General features: G+C 44.7%; 1 protein-coding gene across 3 annotated transcripts in view; it reads left to right on the plus strand.

Annotated features, from left to right (window-relative positions):
• Positions 1 to 23,225, plus strand: part of SHPRH (SNF2 histone linker PHD RING helicase) — a 125,977-nt gene that overhangs the window by 49,678 nt on the left and 53,074 nt on the right. For all 3 annotated transcript variants that reach the window (XM_039532356.1, XM_039532358.1, XM_039532357.1), the window contains exons 14-16: positions 2,897 to 3,018; positions 11,383 to 11,471; positions 13,442 to 13,534. In XM_039532356.1, coding sequence (XP_039388290.1) covers positions 2,897 to 3,018; positions 11,383 to 11,471; positions 13,442 to 13,534 — 304 coding nt within the window. The remainder of the gene's footprint in view (positions 1 to 2,896; positions 3,019 to 11,382; positions 11,472 to 13,441; positions 13,535 to 23,225) is intronic.

Below are 23,225 nucleotides of genomic sequence, written 5' to 3' on the forward strand. Positions count from 1 at the left end.
GAGTTATTCACAAAGTGAATAAGCAGCACAATATTGGTTTGTTTAAAACATTGTTTTAAATAAACTGTTATTAACAAAGAACGTTTGTGTTTTTTAAATTAATTTAGGGCTAGACTTTCAAAATCTGTTTGCATACTTTTGTGTGCCCACTTGTAAAGATCTTCCCCTCCCCTCACATGCACCCTTAAGGACATTGTTGCACCAGCCCTGTCTTTAGCCAAAAATGGTTTAATACTGCTGCTTTTGAGCAAGTGAGTGCTGCTCTTTTGGCTAGCAACAGTGGATTGCTAGAGATCAAGGTATAGGTGCATAATCCTATGCCAGGGACTGAGAGCACTGTCTTTTCTGCATTTTTTTAAGCTCTTGCTGTCACAGGCAGGAAAGAATCAATTTTGTCTGTTAATGTGAATGTATTTCTTCTGTTTTCAACCACTTTTTCCTTTGTTCCTCTCTGCTCTCTTCAAGCCTTCCATGTGTGTCTATCTCTCTGTGTCCTTAGTCCCTCCTCTCTCTCCTGGCAGGGCACCTTCAGTGTTGAATTATGCCTGTGCAGTTGTGCAGTAGCTACAGCAGCAGACAATCTGTTGTAGGACTTTCCTGCCTGATAGTTTTAAAACTGTGGAAACATGGGTGGAACATGGGAAATATCAGTATTCCCACCAATCCATAGCATATTACTGTTTGAGTACTGCCAAACATTCCAGTGATGTACAAGGGCAGCATACAAGCCATGCTGCTGAATGCACCAGGAATATCCTAGCACTGCATTGATTTGAGTGGAATGTTGATGAGTGACAGCAGCATAGCAATTGCAGTGGAGGATTAGCAATAAAAGATGAACCCTCAGTAAACACATTGTAAGAAAAGGCAGTTTGGAGACAGTGCTTATATATTTTCTTGTGAACAAGTCCTGTCTGTAGCAATGGACCATTCCCAGAACATGCAGAAGATTTCGCTTATGGCTTCCTTTATTTGCATGTGAGTAAACAAGAATTCAATGCCAGGTGTTGTGGTGAATAGGAGAATTGGATTGAAACAAGGAAACTGATGCCTGGAGTGTGTTCTATGAGAGTGTTAATTTTCTCATTATCTAGTAAAGGCAGTGAGTAAGGCTGTCTAGCCATTCCTAAACAGGATACCTTTTAGGTTTTCCTTGAATGTATACTGAATCAGGAACTTCTCTTGAAATTGATTATTTGCCTCAGATTGTTCAAAGTAAATGAATTAAGGGCTTAAAATGCTACAGCAGCACAGCTGTAGTGCTTCAGTCTAGATGCTACCTGTTGGTGTAGGTAATCCACCTCCCTGAGAGGTAGTAGCTAGGTTGATGGCAGAATTCTTTTGTTGATCTTGCACTGTCTACATGGGGACTGGGGTTGGCTTAACTACGCAGCTCAGGGGTGTAGATTTTTCAAACCCAGACCAACATAGTTAAACCAACCTAATTTTCTAGTGTAGACCAGGCCTTACAAATTATGAAACTATGTGCTATTTTTGTTTTGCTTTTTGAAATTTTTTTCACTCTCCATGCTTATGAAAGATTAATAGCACTGCCTAGAGCTAAACAGAATATGAGCAGCAGGTGCTGTGCTTATTTGCTAGTACAACTGAGAAATGTAGCTCAGTATAAATTGCAGTTTTAAATCAATAGCACCTCCATCTCCCAGAAACATAGAAACTTTTGATAGCAGAAGCAAAGGTAAGGGGAAACCTTAGTACGGGGTAGTCAATTACTTTTTGTCAGGGTCCTAATTTCTTGGTCAAGATATAGTCAAGGTCCAGACTCCAGAGAAGAAGACCCCCCCCTGCAATAATGATACTAAGTAAATAAAAAGATTTCAGGTCTGTTCAAAAGCATCTGGTGGTCTGGATTTGGCCTGTGGTCCCCCTGTTGGCTACCCCTGCCTTAGTAGGTATTGCAGCATTGCTGGGAGGGGAAGATGGGGCCCAGTCAATGTCAAAACTCTTAATCTCAGCCTGACTCCAGCGGCCCTCCATGCTCCCTTCATTCTTCCCTCTCTCTTTCTTCTCCCCTGCCCTTTCCCTTTCACCTCTCTCCTTGCCTTTTTCTTTCTATTTAGCTAATCTCCTGCTAACTAAACCCCACTCAGATAATTAAAAAAAGTTAAAGGAAGGAAAACAGTGTAACTAATGTGACATTTGCCAACCATCACTCTGTTCACTCACTTGTATTGTTATATCTCCTTTCCCCTGTACTTTGTTTTGTCTATTTAGATTTGCTCATGAACTGTTGCTTATTCTTCATTTGTACAACCCCTAACACAATGGGATCTCTTTTTCAGTTGGCCCTTATGTGTATCAGCAATACAAATAATAATAATTAAAGTAAAAGGAGGAAGACCTATTACAATGTGGAAACATCTCTTTACCACAGTACGTACTCTCAGGCCCCTGAGAGTCTAGTGGAGCTGTCATGTTGCTGAAGTAATGAATTGGTTCCTGAGGGAAGGTGCTTTTAAAAATAGATTGTATGGCTCCTTCTCTACAAGAATGGCATATACGTCCTTGTCTCTGGAGGAATGGTGCTGTGTTGCTGAAGTGTAGAGACTTCTGAATGAAGGAATGGGAGAAATTCCTGACAGTGGAGTTCTTACAGGTCTACTTTTCCCAAGTCTCCACAGCGTGGGGGAGTTCATTCCTATTCTCTTGACATATACCCTCGGTTAAATTAGTGATTGGGGCACTAGATGAGTTCAGACGCTGCAGCTGAAAGAGTGACTGCTAAAACTAAATCATGTCACTATATTGTCCTTGAGAACATTTATCATGTGGCAAACATGTTTTCATGATATATCTGCCATGCATAATATGACCTTTCATACAAGTGTAGTGTCTGTTTTTCTTTCAAATTTGATCCATTAGATCTTTATTTCAGCACCATGACCATGGAGGAGCTACTAACTTCACTGCAGAAGAAATGTCGAACCGAATGTGAGGAAGCCCATCGACAACTGGTGTGTGCTCTCAATGGTTTAGCTGGTATCCATATCATTAAAGGTAAAAGCTTGATTCTGCTATCACACTGGTGTAATTCAAATGCAACTCCATTGAAGTCCATTGAGTTGCACTATGTAAAACTGGTGCAGATGAAGTGAATTAGGGCCATTATTTTCTCACTTTTGTTAGGACTGTGACAGTGGCTACTGTGATAGATACAATAGACACTTGGAATATCCAATGATTCTTCTTCGAGTGCTTGCTCATATCCATTTCAATTAGGTGTGCATGCGCTGCGTGCACAAGCATCGGAAGATTTTTATCCTAGCAACACTTGGTGGGTTGGCTGAGGTGCCCCCTAGAGTGGCACCCTTATGGGCTAGATATATGCCCCTGCTGACCCAGTGCCCCCTCAGTTCCTTCTTATCTCCCATGATGGTCGTTGGAACTGTGGAGTGTGGCATAGCTGATCTCCACTTCCCTAGCTCTTTGCTCTGTAGATAGTTGTTATAGCATAGTTGTTAGTAGTTTCTAGTTGTAGTTAGTAGTAGTTTTTGTACTTAGTGTATAGTAACTGGAGGTAAGGGGCTTCCCCTCTTCCCTCCTTCCCGGTACTGGGCCCATGCCTAGGTCTCCAGGTTTCAAACCCTGCCTAGCCTGCCTCAAGCCGATGCCTACGGGAGACCCCCACGACTCCTGTCTGAAGTGCCTGGGGGAATCCCATCAATCAAATAAGTGCCGCATTTGTAAGGCATTCAAGCCTCGGACGAAAAAGGAGCAGGACTTTCGTTTGAAGCAGCTCCTCATAGAAGCGGCACTTAGCCCAATGCCCTCGGCCCTGCGCCGAGACCTGGCGCCGTTTGTCTGAAGCGCGTGCCTCCGGCACCGGATCGACCCAGCACCAGCAAAGACTCCCAGCGCCAGACGTCTCTGGCACCATTACCAGCGCGGCATCACTCTCTGTCTCTGGGAGCCAAGAAGCAGCACAAGCAACCTGCTGCTCCTGTACAGTTGCCGGCACCGCCTATGCCCCCTCTTGGAGCAGTGTCCCCTGCTGGACCGCCCCGTGAAGGCTCCAACTTCGGCACCGTCGATTCCGGGGCTGCAAGCGCCATTGAGTCTGGTGCACATAAGCTCCCCGGTGCGTACCGTGGTCGATCTCAGCCTGCCTTCCACCCCGAGACTTTCTCCACTACTTGCGACCTGATTGCACTCACCGAGCTGGGACCATACAAACTTCGGTACCGCCGGTGCGGGCTGTTCCATCAATAGGGAAGCCCTCCATGATGCGCCCTCCATCCCAGAGCGAGAAGGGTTGGCACCGATCTCGGTCCCAGTCCAGGTCATGGTCCCGATCCGGGTGCTGGTCTCCTCCATGGCACCGCTCGCAGTCCCAGCACTGATTATGATCTCGGCACCGGTCGTACTTGCGGCGCCACTCCGCCTCAAGAAGATCTCCTTCCCAGTACGGTCGGTACCAGTCCAGCTCCCGGCACCAATTCTGGCACCAGTCTCCTCGGAGTCGTTCCTGGTGCCTCTCCGCCCGTAGATCTTCATCGAGGTCCAGATCTGCCTCCTGACACCAATACTACTGTCGGTCCCGGTTCAGGTAGTGGTACCACTCGAGACTGTGGCGCCGATCTCCATCTCCATGGCATGGGCCAACAACGCATGACAGTGCAACCCAAAATGAGCGATTGGCTCCACCTTGGTCTTCTCACCCCAACTCGAGGTCATCCCAAGTGGAGAGTGGCTACCGCGTCCATAAGCAAGACGCGGACAGAGCTAGCCAATGGCACAACGAAGGACAGGATCCTGCTCAGGGACCCCCACAATAGTTTTTTTTGGACCCCTTGGGTATACCATCAGGCCCAAGGTGTCACATTGGGAGCTTCTCATTCTGCCCACTCAGAACCTCGGGTCCCGGCGGCCACTGTCAGTCGCGCTCCCCCTCTCCCCTCCGGGGGCTTGGAGGCGACAGCCCTACCTTCAGCTCAGGCCCATGCCCCTAGCATGGAGGACCTAGGGCAGCCAGACCCCCTCCAGCAAGACTTGCCCCAGGACCCATTAGTCCCGGGCGTATCCTCCTCATCCTCGCCTGATGAGGTGGTGGTGGTGGGCATGTCCTCCTCTGGCCCACCACCTATAGACTTCGGTGCACACCAAGACTTGCTTCGTAGGGTGGCACAAAACATGAACCTCCAGGTGGAGGAGGTGGTGGAGGTTGAGGATCGGGTGGTGGACATTTTATCTGCCAATGCCCCCACGTGTATAGCCTTGCCATTTATTCGGACCCTCCAGGCTAATGCCAGTACAATCTAGCAGTCTCCGGTGTCTATTCCTCCCACTGCCAAGGGGGTGGAGAGGAAGTACTTGGTCCCTTCCAAAGACTCTGAGTACTTGTACTTTCACTCCCAACTGTGCTCCCTCGTTGTGCAGTCAGTTAATGAGAGGGAAAGACACGGTCAACAAGCTCCCGCTCCTAAATCCAAGGATTTTAGACGCCTGGATTTATTCGGGCACAAGATCTTTTCGACCGGTGGCCTACAACTTAGGGTGGCTAACCAGTAGGCCCTCTTGAGCCATTATAATTATAATACCTGGAACTTGATGGGAGGAGGGCAAGAAAGTAGTCAGGACATCCTTGCAGGCTTCGATGGATGCGGCAGACTCGGTGGCTAGGACTCTAGCCTCGGGCGTAGCTATGCGCCGCATCTCGTGGCTGCAGGTGTCCGGTCTTCCACCGGAGCTGCAGCAAACAATTCAGGACCTGCCCTTTGATGGCCGGGGCTATTTTCAGACAAAAGTGACTCCAGAGTCTGAAGGATAACCGGGCCATCATGCACTCATTGGGCATGCATACCCCAGTGACGCAACGTAGGCCCTTCCGACCCCAACCGCAGCGCACCTACCCTAACCCTCGGCCGAGACAGGACTTCTCTAGAAGACACGGCCACAGTGGTAGGAGGAGGCAATATGGTCCTCAGACGGGCCAGAATCAGGGCCCTCCCCAAACCACTGGCGGGGCCCAAGCAAAACTTTTTTGAAGGTGCGCCCGAAGGTGGAGCACCAGTCTCCTTTCAGGATACTTTCCCACCTTTCACAAACCGCCTCTCCTATTTCCTCTCTGCGTGACCCCGCATAACGTCAGACTGCTGGGTCCTATGCACGGTGGAAAGTGGATACCAACTTCAATTTGTTTTGTCCCCCACTTCCCACCCTCCCTCCCCGTCCCCCTTCAGGGACCCCTCTCACAAGCAACTCCTTCTACAGGAGGTGCAGACACTCCTGGCTATCGGAGTTATAGAGAAGGTTCCAAGGGAACTGAGGGGCAGGGGGTTTTACTCCCGCTATTTCCTAATCCCCAAGGCAAAGGGGGGACTATAGCCCATTCTGGATCTGCGTGGACTCAACAAATTCATGGTAAAGTTGAAGTTCCTCATGGTTTCCTTGGGGTCCATTATCCCTTTCCTGGAGACTGGTACGCTGCCCTCGACACAAGGGACATGTACTTCCACATAGCAATCTACCCACCTCACAGGCGCTTCCTTCGCTTTGTGGTCAGTCAACGACACTTCCAGTTTACCCTCCTCCCCTTCGGCCTATCCACAGCACCAAGAGTATTTACAAAGTGTATGGCTGTCGTAGCTGCCTCGCTTCATCGACATCGGATCCAAGTGTTTCCGTACCTCGACGACTGGCTCATTCGGGGTCGCTCCGAGTTCCAGGTGCAATCTCATGTTTGGTTCACCGTGAGCTTGTTCAGATAGCTGGGCCTGCTGCTCAATGTCGAAAAGTTCATTTTGCAGCTGACCCAGAGAATAGACTTCATTGGAGCAGTTCTGGATTCAAATGTTGCTCGGGCGTGCCTACCGCTTGCCCGCTTCCAGTCCATGGCGAACATTTTCCATGGCCTCCAAAGCTTCCCGACCTCGACAGCATGCACGTGCCTCAGTCTACTGGGACACATGGCGTCTTGCACCTTTGTGACCAGACATGCCAGACTACGCCTCAGTCCACTTTAGACACGGTGCTCACAGTAATATAATAGGATATCTCCATTAATATTCTATTATCTCCTAGAACTGGAAGGGACCTTGAAAGGTCATAGAGTCCAGCCCCCTGCCTCCACTAGCAGGACCAAGTACTGATTTTTGCCCCAGATCCCTAAGTGGTCCCCTCAAGGATTGAACTCACAACCCTGGGTTTAGCAGGCCAATGCTCAAACCACTGAGCTATCCCTGCCCCCCAGTACTGACAGAAGTCTTAACCTCCCTGGCTTGGTGGCTGAACCCCAACTTCGTATGCAGGGGGATGCCATTCCATGCCCCACCGCCCTCCCTAGTCCTAACCACGGACGCATCATCTCTGGGCTGGGGCGCTCACCTTGCATCCTTTCGCACACAGGGCCTTTGGTCCACACAAGAGAGAACCCTGCAAATCAACATACGGGAAGTGAGAGTAGTACGCCTGGCGTGTCAGGTGTTCCACGAACACCTTCAGGGCCGTTGTGCCGCAGTCTTCACAGACAACACAGTGGCCATGTTTTACATCAAGAAGCAAGGGGAAGCGAGATCATCCCCCCCTCTGTCAGGAAGCCATTCGCCTGTGGGAATTCTGCATAGCCCACTCGATTGACCTGTGGTGTCGTTTCTCCCGGGAGTCCAAAAGACTGTGGCAGATTGCCTCAGCAGGTCCTTCCTGGCTCACGAGTGGTCGATTCGACCGGACGTTATCCATTCTGTTTTCCAGAAGTGGGGGTTTTCCCACATAGACCTTTTCGCCTCTCGCAAGAATTGGAAGTGCCAAGTGTTCTGCTCTCTCCAGGGGTGCTCCCCGGGCTCCCTATTGGACACCTTCCTGATGCCGTGGAAAGACCATCTGTTCTATGCCTTTCCTCCGTTCCCATTAGTCCACAAGGTCCTTCTCAAATTGTGAAGAGACAAGGCCTGCTTAATCTTGATCGTCCTGGTGTGGCCCAGGCAACATGATACACCACTCTCCTCGATCTGTCGGTGACCACACTAACTCCACTCCTGTTGTGGCCAGACCTGATCACTCAGGAGCATGGCCGACAGTGTCTCTGGACCTGCAATCCCTCCGTCTCACAGCATGGATGCTGCATGGCTAACTCAATCTGAGCTGTGTTGCGCCCGCTCGGTGCAGCACGTACTCTTGGGTAGCAGAAAACCCTCTGCTAGGTCCACGTATCTGGCCAAGTGGAAGCGTTTCTCCTGCTGGTGTGCCCTGAGCAGTACCGCCCCTCTGGAGATGCCAGTACCTACCATCCTAGATTATCTCTTGTTCTTGAAACAGCAAGGCCTAGCAGTTTCATCCATCAGAGTACACCTAGCAGCAATTTTGGCCTTCCACCCGGGTGAAAACGGGCGCTCAGTTTTCTACAGTCCCATGGTCAGCAGGTTCCTCAAGTGATTGGAATGTCTGTACCCGCAAATTTGGCATCCGTCCCCTATGTGGGACCTCAACCTGGTCCTATCCAGGCTCATGGGTGCCCCATTCGAGGCAATGGCCACTTGCTCGCTTCTGTACCTTTCCTGGAAAACAGCTTTCCTTGTCACACAGGACTCTCTCCTGAGAAGGGTGATGGCTAGAGGCCGGAGATCTAAGAGGGGTGAGAGACGGGATCAGAGATGCAGTTACCTCTGGAACTGTGACAGCTACATCAAAGGTTTTGTGCAGGTAATAGAACTGCAAACATGTACCTAGCAAAGAGTGGCACAATGCCAGAAGTATGTGTGGTGCTCTAATTTATCAGAAACGTTTTTTGTCCTTTGCACATTGATTCCAGTCACTAAACTTCGCACCTTTGATCTAATGGTCAGTGAAATCTTTGGCCTCTTCCCTAGAATATTATGATGTTATATAGTATTTTAAACATTTTAATAAAATGAAACACAAAAAGCCTCTAACACATTTCACTTTCAATATCATATAACATATGGATGCTTTTGCAACATTGTTTTTAAATGGTAAGAGATTTTAATGACATCAATAGCAAAGATTGATACTGCCATTTGAAGTTGAAGGTACAAAAGATAACCAATTTGGTAGCAGTGATGACAGCACTTTCCGCCCCCAAGTCTGGAGCAATTGCTGTGTACACAGAGAATGTAAGAAATACAAGAAGTCATTATGTTGTTGCCATTGCAAATACTGTTTAGTTGAAGGAATATTAGCATATAAATGGCAGTGTAAATTCCAGTTGAATCAGTGTGGGGGTTCTGAGAGTTCTAATCAGAAATCTGAAAAATGAAGCAAGGAAAAATAATTGTGTGAATCTGTTACCAAGTAGTATAATTTACTTAGATGCTTAGTTCTAAATGTTCCCAGCAAAAGTACAGCTGGTTTGTTTTTTTTTGCCAAGTGATCCTTGTTAAAACTAATGAGTTGCATGGAATTGCACCCCCCCATAGTTATAGTATTAGTACTCACTTTTAAAACAATCTCTTATGAATAAATATATAAGGATAAGAATACATTTTGTTCAGTTCCTTCCCACTTGCACCTATTAATCGGATGTTGTCCTGGTGATTACCAGTGAACTCTGAAGTGTGTAGTGAAGTGAAGTGTACTATGTTTTGTAACACCTAGGAGTTCAGATAAATCAAATCACATAATGTCATTTTTAGTTAAGCTGCATTAACTTCAACAGTCTCTTCAGTTTACCTGTTCTTCTTTCAATAAAGCTTTTACTAGACTAGTGGCTCTCAATCTTTCCAGACTACTGTATCCCTTTCAGGAATCTGATTTGTCTCGTGTACCCCCAAGTTTCATATAATTTAAAAACTACTTGCTTTCAAAATCAAACATAAAAATAGAAAAGTGTCACAGCGCACTATTACTGAAAAAGGCTTACTTTCTCATTTTTACCATATAATTATAAAATAAATCAACTGGAATATAAATATTGTACTTACATTTCAGTTTATAAAATATTGAGCAGTATAAACAAGTAATTGTATGAAATTTTAGTTTATACTGACTACACTAGTGTTTTTTATGTTGCCTGTTGTAAAACTAGTCAAATATCTAGATGAGTTGATGTACCCCCTGGAAGATCTCTGCGTACCCCCAGAGGTACGTGTACCCCTGGTTCAGAACCACTGTACTAGACAACTTCCCCACCCTGTAATTTGCTACCACTTTTCAAGATATTTGGAACTAGTGGCTTTCACCATTATCTTACTGTCAACTCTTACATTTTTATGTCCCATGGACCACCACACTCATTCAAAAGTTTCCCCAGACTATTAATTTGGTTACCTATCTTTTGTTTATTGTTGGAGTTGAAGAAAGCATACATAATTGTGTTTTTTATGATTTACAAATATAGCTTCAAGTAAATATCAGTTAATTTCTTCCTCAAGGTGCACATGGCCTCTTAAACTATAATTCCACTCTGAAAAGTGATTGTGAAAATGGCACAAGAGAGGGTGAATAATAGATTTTTTTGGTTTGGTGGCAATCCTAAAAATAAAAAATATTTTGGTAAATCAAAATAATTTAGTGGGTCAAAATAAAACATTGTGACTGCAGGCATTTTGACAAAAGCAGAGGACTAGATTCACAAAAAGGTCAGTGGGGAGAATGTAGGGAGGTGGCTTCCTTTAAAACCTTTTGCCCTGGAGTTAGGGAACGCACCTGTGATGCAGGAAACATGAGTTGAAATTCCTCCCTCTACTTTATGTGGAGAAGGGGTTTGAACATGGGTCTCCCCTATTGCAGGAGAATGCTCTAGCCATTAGGCTATGGGACATTATGGTATGTATTTTTCTCAATCACCTGTTGAACCTTGTTCCACTTTTTATAAATAATTAAATAGCCATTGGAGCAGAGCCATTTAAAGTGAGTCTCCCACTTCCTAACCACCAGCTATAGAATCATTCTCATTCTTTCCCTGCCCCAGTGACTATTCATTATTATTGATAGTTGCGATTCATAGTCATGAACTGGCAAATTCTGCATTCAGTTGCACCAGTGCAGTGGGTGTTGTAATCAATGGGTTTGCATTAAGGCTGAATTTGACGTTTGAAAATATGACATGCAGAATTCTGCTTGACTCTGAACCATCATGTGTTTGCAGGTCTGGCAATTGCAAAAATCATGTTTAACTTGGAAACAGACTGTTTGCTCTGGAAGTCATTGAGAAACAACAAACATGGTACCTCACAATGCCATTCTTAGACTCACTTTTCAGAGTAGAATTCCACTATGTTGAGTAAAACATTCTTCTTCAATTGGTGTTTTAAAATAGGCAATTTACAACAACCAAGAAACCAGCAATTAAATAGTAGATGGTCCCTCTGAAGGTATCTTACATATGTTAGAGATGATGGCCATTTGTGGCCACTTGGAGATAGAAATCATGTTGTGTTTGGCTCTAAATGGATTTGAATTCTTCAGATGAATATGCATTGGCAGCAGACCTGTACAGAGAGGTGTTGCGTTCCTCTGAAGAGCACAAAGAAAAGCTCAAAACAGATTCACTGCAAGTGAGTATGCATTTAAGTTCACATGCATTTTTTAAATAAACTTATCAACATGTACTTCACTGTTCAGTTAAATTTCTTATGCAGCCATTTCTCATAGGGGCTTGCCAAAGGGACATTGTTAACTTGTTCTGTCTTCAAATATAACATACTCTAAACCAGTGGTTTTCAAACTGCGGGTCGGGACCCAGTACTGAGTCTCAGAATGGTAAGGCACTGGGTCGCGGTGGCTCTGGTCAGTCCCATCAGCAGTGCTGCCCGGCTAAGGCAGGCCAGTTTCTACCTGTTCTGACACCGCGCTGTGCTCCAGAAGCAGCCAGCAGCAGGTCTGGCTCCTAGGCGGGGGGCCCACAGGGCTCCGTGCTCTGCCCCCGCCCTGAGCAATGGCTCCGCTGCAGGGGGAAGGGGGGTCCCTGTAGGCGAGAGCCGCACGGAGCCACTTGCACACCTACGCCTAGGAGCTGGACCTGCTGCTGGCCACTTCCGGGGCGCAGCGTGGTCTGCGGTGCCAGAAGAGGCAGGAAGCCTGCCTTAGTGCCCCCACTGCGCCGCCTACTGGGAGCTGCCTGAAGTAAGCCCTGACCCTGCACCCCAATCCCCTGCCCCAGCCCTGAGCCCTGCCCAAACCCGGAGCCCCTTCCTGCACCCCAAACCCCTGATCCCGGCCCCACTCCAGAGCCTGCACCACCAGCCCAGAACCCTGACCTACTCCTGCACCCCAAACCCCTGCCCCAGCCCAGAGCCCCCTCCCACACCCTGAACCCCTCATTCCCAGCTCTGTTGAGTCGCAGGCATCAACAATTTTCTTCAACTGGGTCCCCAGAAAAAAGGTTTAAAAACCACTGCTCTAAACATTGCGATCTATCAAAGTCCACTGAACTACAGATTTCTTGTTTAAAGCCACCATAGCGTAACAACAAATTTTTATAAAGCCTTGCCTCTAATTTTTAGTGATGCACCAAAAAAAACAATGTGAGCTCCACCTGCTGGTCTACAATAGAATTTAACAAGCTGTAATGTTGGAGTCTTGCATATCACTGCTAACATCGGTGGTACTCTAGAGTACAGACAGTTAAATAGACAAAAGGCAGCTGCGATGGTTCCTGGAGAAGTATAAATAGAACCAAGTCAAATTGTTATATCACAAGAAATGATAACACTAAGAGCATTATAACACAAGAAAGAGAAAAAAAAGTATTGACAGTATCCCTTTAGGAAACACTATTTATATTATGTGAATGTGTATCTCACTAAATCAGTTCCCTGCCATTGCAGGGACCTTGGGCATTGGTGCACCTTTGTCCCTCTTGTGCCACACAATAGTTTAGTCTCCTTAAGATTGTAATACTTTAGTCTAATTCTGATTGCTGGGCTTGTTGTGGGAGTAACTGGGTGGTATTTAATGACCTGTATTACAAAGGAGGTCAGAGTAGATGATCTGATGGTCTCTTGTGGCCTTAAACTCTGACTTTGATATGAAACTATACTACTGTATCTTAAGTTAAATGACAGAAGCTGCTCAGAGTTTATAATTTTTTCCAACTTTTCTGAAGTTTGTCTATTTTAGGGACATATAAACAACTTCTTTCCATATTTATTTTTTAAAAATCGTTATAAAAGAATAATTTTAAGATAAATAAATGCCTTGCATTTCACGATGGCTTTAAGGGGAACAGCTGTGATTTAGTATATAGAGTACAAAGCAAAAGAATCAAAAAGACATGGGTTCTTTTTTAGACTTTCTCACTGATTTGCTATGAGATCTTGGGGGAGTCAGGTAACCTAGTTGTCTCACCCACCTTCATAAGGTACTTTAAGATTCACAGAGGAAAGCCCTACCTTTAAATTAAATATTTATTATTATTCTCATAAGTAGCCTTGTTCTGGGATTCCACTAATGATTTCGTAGTTGCTGTACCAGATAATACAGAATATTGTATTTCATGATAATTGTTGCTTTTCTCTGTGTGAAGAGACTTCATTCTACACACAACCTGATGGAACTACTGGCAGCAAAGCATCCAGGGATACCACCAACCTTGCGTGATGGCAGACTTGAGGAAGAGGTGATTGTTGTTCGTTTTCGTGTAACTGTACAGTATTTTAAAGAACAATATGTTTTGCAGATTGTACTTTTTTTAAGACGGTAACCATCTTTTCCTATTATATTATGTCAAAAAAGGGGAAAAAACCATCAGGCCAAGTACTCCATGGTAAACCTCCAGCCATGTTAATAAAATTGCATCTGATTGAATGAGTGAAAGAAAGGAAAATGTCCAAATGCTGCTATTCTAAATGTGTGCTGATCTTTGCTATGTTATGATTATATGTTTTGGGGAAACTTTAAATATTAATCACTAGAACTATGATCTTACAAGTGTTTACATATGAATAGTCTCATAGTCAGTGAGGCTAGTCGTGTAAAATTAAGTGTTTTCAGGACTGGGGTCAAATAGAGCAGTATATAAAGAGGGTGTCAGAGGAGAAGGAATAAGTATTAGCCACCTCATGGACCAAACTATGGAAAGTACCTGTATCTGAAGTTTGCAAAGCGGTCTGTTGAATGTTGTATGACAAATGATAGTCAGCTTCTTAATTCAATTCTCAATTCACCTCTATCTGGTGATCTCTTAACATCTTTTTCACCAAGAGTCATACTGGATTCTCCATTACTGATCATTTTTAAATTGTATGTTTTTCTAAAAGATCTGCTCTAGGAATTATTTTGGGGAAGTTCCATGGCCTCTGCTATACAGCAGGTCAAACTAAGTGATCACAATAGTAGAAATGTATGACTTGAAGGGATCTCAATAGGTCACCCAGTCCCCTGCATTGAGGCAGGACCAAGAATTATCTAGGCCAGGGGTAGGCAACCTATGGCATACATGCCGTCTTCGGCACGCGAGCTGATTTTTCAGTGGCACTCACACTGCCCAGGTCCTGGCCACCGGTCAAGGGGGCTCTGCATTTTAATTTAATTTTAAATGAAGCTTCTTAAACATTTTAAAAACCTTATTTACTTTATATACAACAATAGTTTATATATCTATATTATAGACTTATAGAAAGAGACCTTCTAAAAACGTTAATAGATGTAAAAGAACTAAAAAAGAGCCACCGTGGCTTAACAACCATGTAAAAGGAGCAGTGAGAGATAAAAAGACTTCCTTTAAAAAGTGGAAGTCAAATCCTAGTGAGGCAAATAGAAAGGAGCACAAACACTACCAACTTAAGTGCAAGAGTGTAATAAGAAAAGCCAAAGAGGAGTTTGAAGAACAGCTAGCCAAAAACTCCAAAGGTAATAACAAAATGTTTTTTAAGTACATCAGAAGCAGGAAGCCTGCTAAACAACCAGTGGGGCCCCTTGACAATTGAAATACAAAAGAAGCGCTTAAAGACGATAAAGTCATTGCGGAGAAACTAAATGGATTTTTTGCTTCAGTCTTCACGGCTGAGGATGTTAGGGAGATTCCCAAACCTGAGCTGGCTTTTGTAGGTGATAAATCTGAGGAACTGTCACAGATTGAAGTGTCACTAGAGGAGGTTTTGGAATTAATTGATAAACTCAACATTAACAAGTCACCGGGACCAGATGGGATTCACCCAAGAGTTCTGAAAGAACTCAAATGTGAAGTTGCGGAACTATTAACTAAGGTTTGTAACCTGTCCTTTAAATTGGCTTAGGTACCCAATGACTGGAAGTTAGCTAATGTAACGCTAATATTTAAAAAGGGCTCTAGAAGTGATCCCGGCAATTACAGACCGGTAAATCTAATGTAGATACCGGGCAAATTAGTCGAAACAATAGTTAAAAATAAAATTGTCAGACACATAGGAAAACATAAACTGTTGAGCAATAGTCAACATGGTTTCTGTAAAGGGAAATTGTGTCTTACTAATCTATTAGAGTTCTTTGAAGGGGTCAACAAACATGTGGACAAGGGGATCCAGTGGACATAGTGTACTTAGATTTCCAGAAAGCCTTTGACAAGGTCCCTCACCAAAGGCTCTTACGTAAATTAAGCTGTCATGGGATAAAAGGGAAGGTCCTTTCATGGATTGAGAACTGGTTAAAAGACAGGGAACAAAGGGTAGGAATTAATGGTAAAATCTCAGAATGGAGAGGGGTAACTAGTGGTGGTCCCCAAGGGTCAGTCCTAGGACCAATCCTATTCAATTTATTCATAAATGATCTGGAGAAAGGGGTAAACAGTGAGGTGGCAAAGTTTGCAGATGATACTAAACTACTCAAGATAGTTAAGACCAAAGCAGATTGTGAAGAACTTCAAAAAGATCTCACAAAACTAAGTGATTGGGCAACAAAATGGCAAATGAAATTTAACGTGGATAAATATAAAGTAATGCACATTGGGAAAAATAACCCCCAACTATACATACAATATGATGGGGGCTAATTTAGCTACAACGAGTCAGGAAAAAGATCTTGGAGTCATTGTGGATAGTTCTCTGAAAATGTCCACGCAGTGTGCAGAGGCGGTCAAAAAAGCAAACAGGATGTTAGGAATAATTAAAAAGGGGATAGAGAATAAGACTGAGAATATATTATTGCCCTTATATAAATCCATGGTACGCCCACACCTCGAATACTGTGTACAGATGTGGTCTCCTCACCTCAAAAAAGATATTCTAGCACTAGAAAAGGTTCAGAAAAGGGCAACTAAAATGATTAGGGGTTTGGAGAGGGTCCCATATGAGGAAAGATTAAAGAGGCTAGGACTCTTCAGCTTGGAAAAGAGGAGACTAAGGGGGGATATGATAGAGGCATATAAAATCATGAGTGATGTTGAGAAAGTGGATAAGGAAAAGTTATTTGCTTATTCCCATAATACAAGAACTAGGGGTCACCAAACGAAATGAAAAGGCAGTAGGTTTAAAACAAATAAAAGGAAGTTCTTCTTCACGCAGCGCACAGTCAACTTGTAGAACTCCTTACCCGAGGAGGTTGTGAAGGCTAGGACTATAACAATGTTTAAAAGGGAACTGGATAAATTCATGGTGGCTAAGTCCATAAATGGCTATTAGCTAGGATGGGTAAGAATGGTGTCCCTAGCCTCTGTTCGTCAGAGGATGGAGATGGATGGCAGGAGAGAGATCACTTGATCATTGCCTGTTAGGTTCACTCTCTCTGGGGCACCTGGCATTGGCCACTGTTGGTAGACAGACACTGGGCTAGATGGACCTTTGGTCTGACCCAGTATGGCCATTCTTATGTTCTTATGTTAAAATGTATTACCGGCATGCGAAACCTTAAATTAGAATGAATAAATGAAGACTCGGCACACCGCTTCTGAAAGGTTGCCAACCCCTGATCTGGGCCATCCCTGTCAGGTGTGTGTTCAGCCTGTTGTTAAAACCTCCACTGATGGAGATTCCACAACCTCCCTAAGCAATTTGTTCCAGAGCTTAACTACCCTTACAGTTATGAAGTTTTTCCTAATCTCTAACCTAAATCTCCCTTGCTGCAATGTAATGCTCCATTACTACTTTTCCTGTCCTCAGTGAATAAGGAACACAATTTATCACCCTTCTCTTTATTACAACCTTTTACATACCTGAAGACAGTTATTGTGTCCCCCCTCTCATGTTTTCTAGACCTTTAATCATTTTGTTGCTCTCCTCCGGACTTCCTACATTTTGTCCACTTCTTTCCTGAAGTGTGGTGACCAGAACTGGACACAGTACTCCAGCTGAAGTTTCGTTGGTGCTGAGTAGAGTGGAAGAATGACTTCTCGTGTCTTTCTACAACACTCCTATTAATATATCACAAAATGATGTTTGCTTTTTTTTGCAACGGTATTACATGGTTGACTCATGTTTAGTTTGTGATCCACTGTGACCCCCAGATTCCTTCCTGCAGTACTCCTTTCTAGGCAGTCATTTCCCAATTTCTATTTGTGCAATTGATTATTCTCTTCGAAGTGTAGTTCTTTACATTTGTCCTTATTGAATTTCATCCTATTTACTTCGGACCATGTCTCCAGTTTGTCAAGATCATTTTGAATTCTAATTCTGTCTCCAAAGCACTTGCAATCTCTACCAGCTTGATATCATCTGCAAACTTTATAAGTGTACTCTCTCTGCCATTATCCAAATCATTTATGATGATATTGAATAGAACCAGCCCCAGGATAGATCCCTGCAGGGCCTCTCTTGATAGGCTCTTGCAGTGTGACTGTGAACCATTGATAACTACTGAGTATGGTTTTCCAACCAGTTGTGCATCCACCTTATTGTAGGTTCCTCTAGGTTATATTTCTCTAGTTTACTTATGAGAAGATCATGTGATACAGCATCAAACGCTTTACTAAATTGAGCTATATCACATCTACTGCTTCTGTCCCATCCAATAGTCCCTTATGGCCTTAGAGTATATGAATCTCCATCTGCTAAATTTCATGTACAGTAAACACTTCTTTCTCTTTGCTGCTTTAAACCTTTTCTTCTCTGTCTAGTAGCGTAAGCTGGTGGGTGGTTTCATCAGTGAGGGAGGGGAAATAAATTTCCAAGCATCGGGGTTGTCTATACTGTGCATTAGTCCTCACCAAAGGTGTGTAAGTTCTAGTGCACTCAAATGTGTTGTGCACTAATTGGCTTATGTAAATGAGGCTCTAGAGAACTTTTAGTGCATGCCAGCAGGGTCCACTCTTTAGTTAGTGTGCAACATGCTAGCGTGTCCTCTGGTGTGGATTACACACTGTATAGACAAGGCCTTAGTCTCTTTAATATCCCTTCTGCAGCCCAGTGCCTCTCACAGTTCTGCATGTCTGGGCTAGTCTTCTCTCTCTGCAGCTTCATGGGGGTGGATCAATGTTTGGCTCCACACACTGGCCACACCCCCTCCGCTCTCATTTGCCGACAGATTTTTCTGCTGCCTCCATGGCAGCAGACTGGGGCAGTTTCTGTTGCTTCCATCCTTACTTTGCAATTTGAGCTTGTTCTGTCCAGCTTTTGAGCAGTGAGGAGAAGTGTTCCTTCTCATCCCTAGGTCAGGTAATCTCTTAGGGGTTTAACCCACCCTGAGCCTCTGCTCCCTGCTTGCTCCTCTTTCCCTTCCAGGCATGGCAGAGCAGCCAAGAAAGCACAGGGTTAAATCCAAGCAGTTCTCTATCTGTGAAGCAGCCTTCCCAGGCTATGTAGATGTTGAGTAGTACCCAGCCAACCGACCCCAACTCTGTTAGGTTCTGGGTCTGAGTGAGATAGGCAGTTGTGGTCCTCAACTCCAGTTTGGGAAAAATGGACCAAGAATTCCAGTGCAGAACAGGGAGAGGCTCTAAATGTGAGGAGGACTCTGACCACCTGTCTCCCGGGGTAAGTCCCAGGGGACCTAATGCAGAACAAAGAGGGGAGCCTTGTGGGTCCTGAGTGCCCTGGGGAAAGAAGCAAGGTCCTCCCTCCCAAGCCAACCAGGAGGACTCAGACACTGAATTCCCCACTCCCACCAATAAGGGGACCCAGCGAGAGAGGATTCTGAGTCAAACCTCTCAAGAGGGCTCCAGAAAGGTAAGCAACAAAAGGCCTTACCAAAGCTGCAGCAGTTTCTGTGCTCCCAAAGCCTGCATAAAAGGTTGAAAATCTAAAAAGGCAAAAAAGAAAGAAAACACACACACACAATCCAGGAGATGAGTCTTGTGACTCCTCTTCCTCCCCCTCCTCCACTTAGGAAGGTGAGCTGTTTGGATCTGAATCCCAACAGAATGGGGGGAGGGGGAATGTAGCAAAAGAGGTGTGGTTTTTTTTGTTTGTTTTTTTCCTTAAGAAATTTCAAGAACAACATTGTTTCCATGATTCAAATCCAACCTGAGCAGGCTCCTGAGAGTAAGCCTCAGGACAAATTTCTCCCCACATCCCCCGAGGTTGCAATACCCCATTATTCCTTCTTCAAGAAAGTGATTAGAGATGATGAAATAAGCCCGATGAAGGCAAGCACATTAACAGGAAAATTCAAATTCTGTAAAATTCAAAAACTAAAGAGGTCTATTACTGAGATACCGAAAGTGGATGCTGCTATAGATTCCCTCCAGTGATATGGTTATCCCTCAGAGGGGAGTTGTGCCCGAAGAACAACATGGATAGAAAGATGGAGGCCACTCTTAAAAAGGATTTTGAAGCTTCGGGCACCTTTTGAACACCCCTGTCAGCTACCTGCTTTGCAAAGGCATTTCTTTCCTGGCTGGAAGATCTCAAAGCTCTTAAGTACAGAAATCACCCTGATTTTGGTTCCATTTTAAAGCAGATCTCCCTGGCAACAGCATTTGTTGCTGGTGCCTCAGTGGAGACACTGAGATTCTCAGGCTGAGCCATAACTTCCAGCTCAATAGCCTGGCACCATGAATGGCTGTGTCCATGGAATGTGGACACTCACTTTAAGCAGGTCCTATGCTTGGCTGAGTTTAGAGGCTCCATCCTTTTTGGAGAAAAGCTGGAGAAGGTGGTGGTTGACGCAGCAAAATCCAGTCAGTCTCTCCCTGCCCTCCTAAGTGGTCCCAGGAGAGAGTACAGACCAGTTTTCAGATAGAGGCACTCCTTTCGCTCACCATCCTAATGGAGGTACTAGCAAAAGTACAACAGATTTTCCAAGGGAAAACTGTGAAATCGAGGTCCTGGATGGGAAGTTTAGAGGGACCTTAGTCCTCCCTCTCTTCCCCAAATCCACTTTATGAAAAAGATCATGTCTGCCTTAGCCCAGAACTGAAGCTAGAGGGCAGAATTTCCCATTTCCTAGAGGAGTGGCCTCCACTGACAGACAAATGGGTCAGGGAGACAGTGAGCCACGGATACTCCCTTGAGCTAGGGGCTCTATCCCATCTATTCTTCATTCAGTCATGCAGCTCCAATGACCCTATAAACCACAGTCTGATCCAGAACCAAGTATCTCATCTTCTGGTTATGGGAATGATAGAGAGTGTAATTTCAGAAGGAAGGTTGTCTAGGCTCCACTCCATGTTTTTCATTGTCTGGAAGTGCATGAGGGTTATCAGAGCTATTCTCAACCTAAAGCAGTTTGACAAGTGGATGAAGAAAACTAAGTTTCAGATGGAGATCCTGACCTCTACAGAATCATCCCTATCCCAGGGGGACTTCTTGACTTCAATAGATCTAGTGGATGCATATCTCCATATTCCCATCAGATTGTGCCACTGCAGAGTCTGAGGTTCGCTTACAGCAGGAAACCTGATCAGTACTGAACACTTCCATTTGGCCCTGTCCTTGGCCCCCAGAGTTTTTACAAAGATATTGGTAATGATAAATAGCCACACTCAGGTTGCAGGGAACTCAGCTGTACCCTTTCTTGGATGACATTCTGATCGGAGCTCCATCATGATCACCAGTGCACAGGGCCGTGTGTCGGACATTGTCTCCCCCTCAGGCGCACAGCTTCGTTATCAATGCTAAGAAAGATTTCCTGGTTCCATCCACCTGGGGGAGAAAATACACATCTCAGTAGCAAGGATCTATCCATCATTAGAAAGGTTTCAGAAAATCCAGAAATTTATCATCTTGTTCCAGAGTCACAGGAGACCTGCCATAGCATTATGCTTCCAACTGCTAGGACTCCTGGTTTTGTGCATAGGGATCACTTCATGCATCAGAAGCCTTCAAGCCTTCATTCTCAAGGTGTAGGACCACTTCCCAGAATATGTAAAAGATCAAGTACGGATTCTGACAGAGGTGTTCAGTCTACAAACAGTGTCCACAAAGGCATGTCTCCTTCCATATCCTTTAATCTTCGCAACTGATGCCAGTTTGGAGAGCTGGGGAGCTCACTTGAAGACCTAAACAACCCAGGGTATCTGGAGCCAGTAGGAAAAAGCTCAGAGCAGTCAAGTTAGCTTTGCAAAGGTTCCAGCCCACCCAAAGGGGGGAACCATGTCCTGGGTCAGTCAGATAATACAACTACAGTTGCATATTTAAACAACAAAAGGGAAACAAGGAGACTGCTGCTACATGTGGAAGCACTGGAAATAATGAGGTCAGTAGAACAGTTCCTCCTTTCCCTCAGAGTGTTCTACATCAGAGGGGATCTGATCCAAAAGGCAGACTGCTCAGCAGGCGTAGGGTGAACAACTCCGAGTACTGCCTGAATCAAAAGGTTTTTTATTTCATCATTCAGACATTCAGCCTCCCTTTGACCGACATGTTTGCAAATCATGTGAACACAAAGATGCCAAAATAATTCCCAAGGGAGGGAAACCCCCAAACCAGGGGACAGATGCCTTGTTGCACGTTTGGCAGCAGGACCTACTTAGTGCATTTCTACCCTTTCTGCTATTGGGGAAGATGGTCTCAACAAAAATAAGATGAGACCAGGTGGCAGTAATTCCTCATTGGCAACACTTTGGTTCTCAGAGCTGATAGACCTAAAACCAGAACCCCCACTCCAGCTCCCATTGAGACAAGATGTCCTCTTTTTCAACTAACATCTTCAATTCATAGCCTGGCTGTTGAGAGGGAAGTGTTAGAAGGTCTCAGTCTGTTCTTCAGAGTCATCAAGACATTGCTTTCCTTTAGGAGGAAATTAGAGAAGTATACTTTTAGTATCAATTACTCCAGGTTCTACAACTGGTTTTAAGAGCACAATGCAAATCCCAAAGATCTATGGAGGGCTGTGACAAGCTATGACTTCAGTGTCAGCTGCTTTTATCCATTAAGACTTGTTTCTTAGTAGCTGTCTTGCCCACCTGGTAAGCATCAGAGGCTTATCTATACAAGAGCCTTACTTCATGTTCCATGAGGACAAGGTGATGCTCAGGACACTAGAATCCTTTCTTCCTAAGATGAATTCCTCTTTCAACGTTTCCCAAAAGGTTGTGCTTCCTTCCTATTGTCCAAAATCATAACACCGAACTGAAAAGGTGTTTTACATCTTAAGATGTCTGAAGAGTATTGAAAATCTATCTCAAGCATATAGAATCCATGAGAAGATTGGGCTCCCTGTTCATGTCCTTTCATGGACATAGAGCTTCCAAATCCTCCATCACTTTGTGGATTAGACTATGTATCATGGAAGCCTACAAATCATCAGAGTTCCTGTCTCAGAAAGGATGAAGGCACGCTATATGAGATCCTTAGCAGTGGGTGGAACGAGCAAGTGTGTCCACTTCAGAAACTTGCAAAGCGGCCACTTGAGCTACATTTAATACCTTCATTAATCACTGTGAGATGGATCTATCTTCTGCAGAGACCTACTTTGGCAGGAAGGTGCTTCAGGTGGTAGCCCAGAAATAATATTGACCGTTGACCGAGCTCATGAAAAGAGGAGTGCTTCTTATTTATTGAATTCTGTTTTCACAACACTCTGATCACTTCCTGGACATCCAGAATTGTGGGAGACGCTGGTCTGCAGAATGGAAATTACTTACCTATAATTTCCTGTCTGCAAATAGTATCTACCACAGTTCTATTCACCCTAGATGACTCATGAGCCAAGGGTCAAATATTAAGTGGAATTGTTATGATAGAACTGTTTTTCCTTGGTCTAATGTACATAGTTGTTACATTGTCTCTGGAATATTTTGTTAGTGAAATTATGCAAATTTTGCAGTTTTGGAATAACTCATCTGGTAGTAAGCAGGAGAAGGGGGGTTATGGCCAGAGTATGCAGAGCCAAAATTCTGATCTGCCTCTTTGAAGCTATAGTGAGAGGAGAGCAGCCCAGATATGCAGAATTATGGGAGTTGCTGCTGGCAGAAAGAAAATTCTGTAAGAAATTTTCCATTCATTTGTGGGGAAGAGAAC

Source organism: Mauremys reevesii, linkage group 3 (genome assembly GCF_016161935.1).
Source record: "Mauremys reevesii isolate NIE-2019 linkage group 3, ASM1616193v1, whole genome shotgun sequence".
Lineage (NCBI taxonomy): Eukaryota > Metazoa > Chordata > Testudines > Geoemydidae > Mauremys > Mauremys reevesii.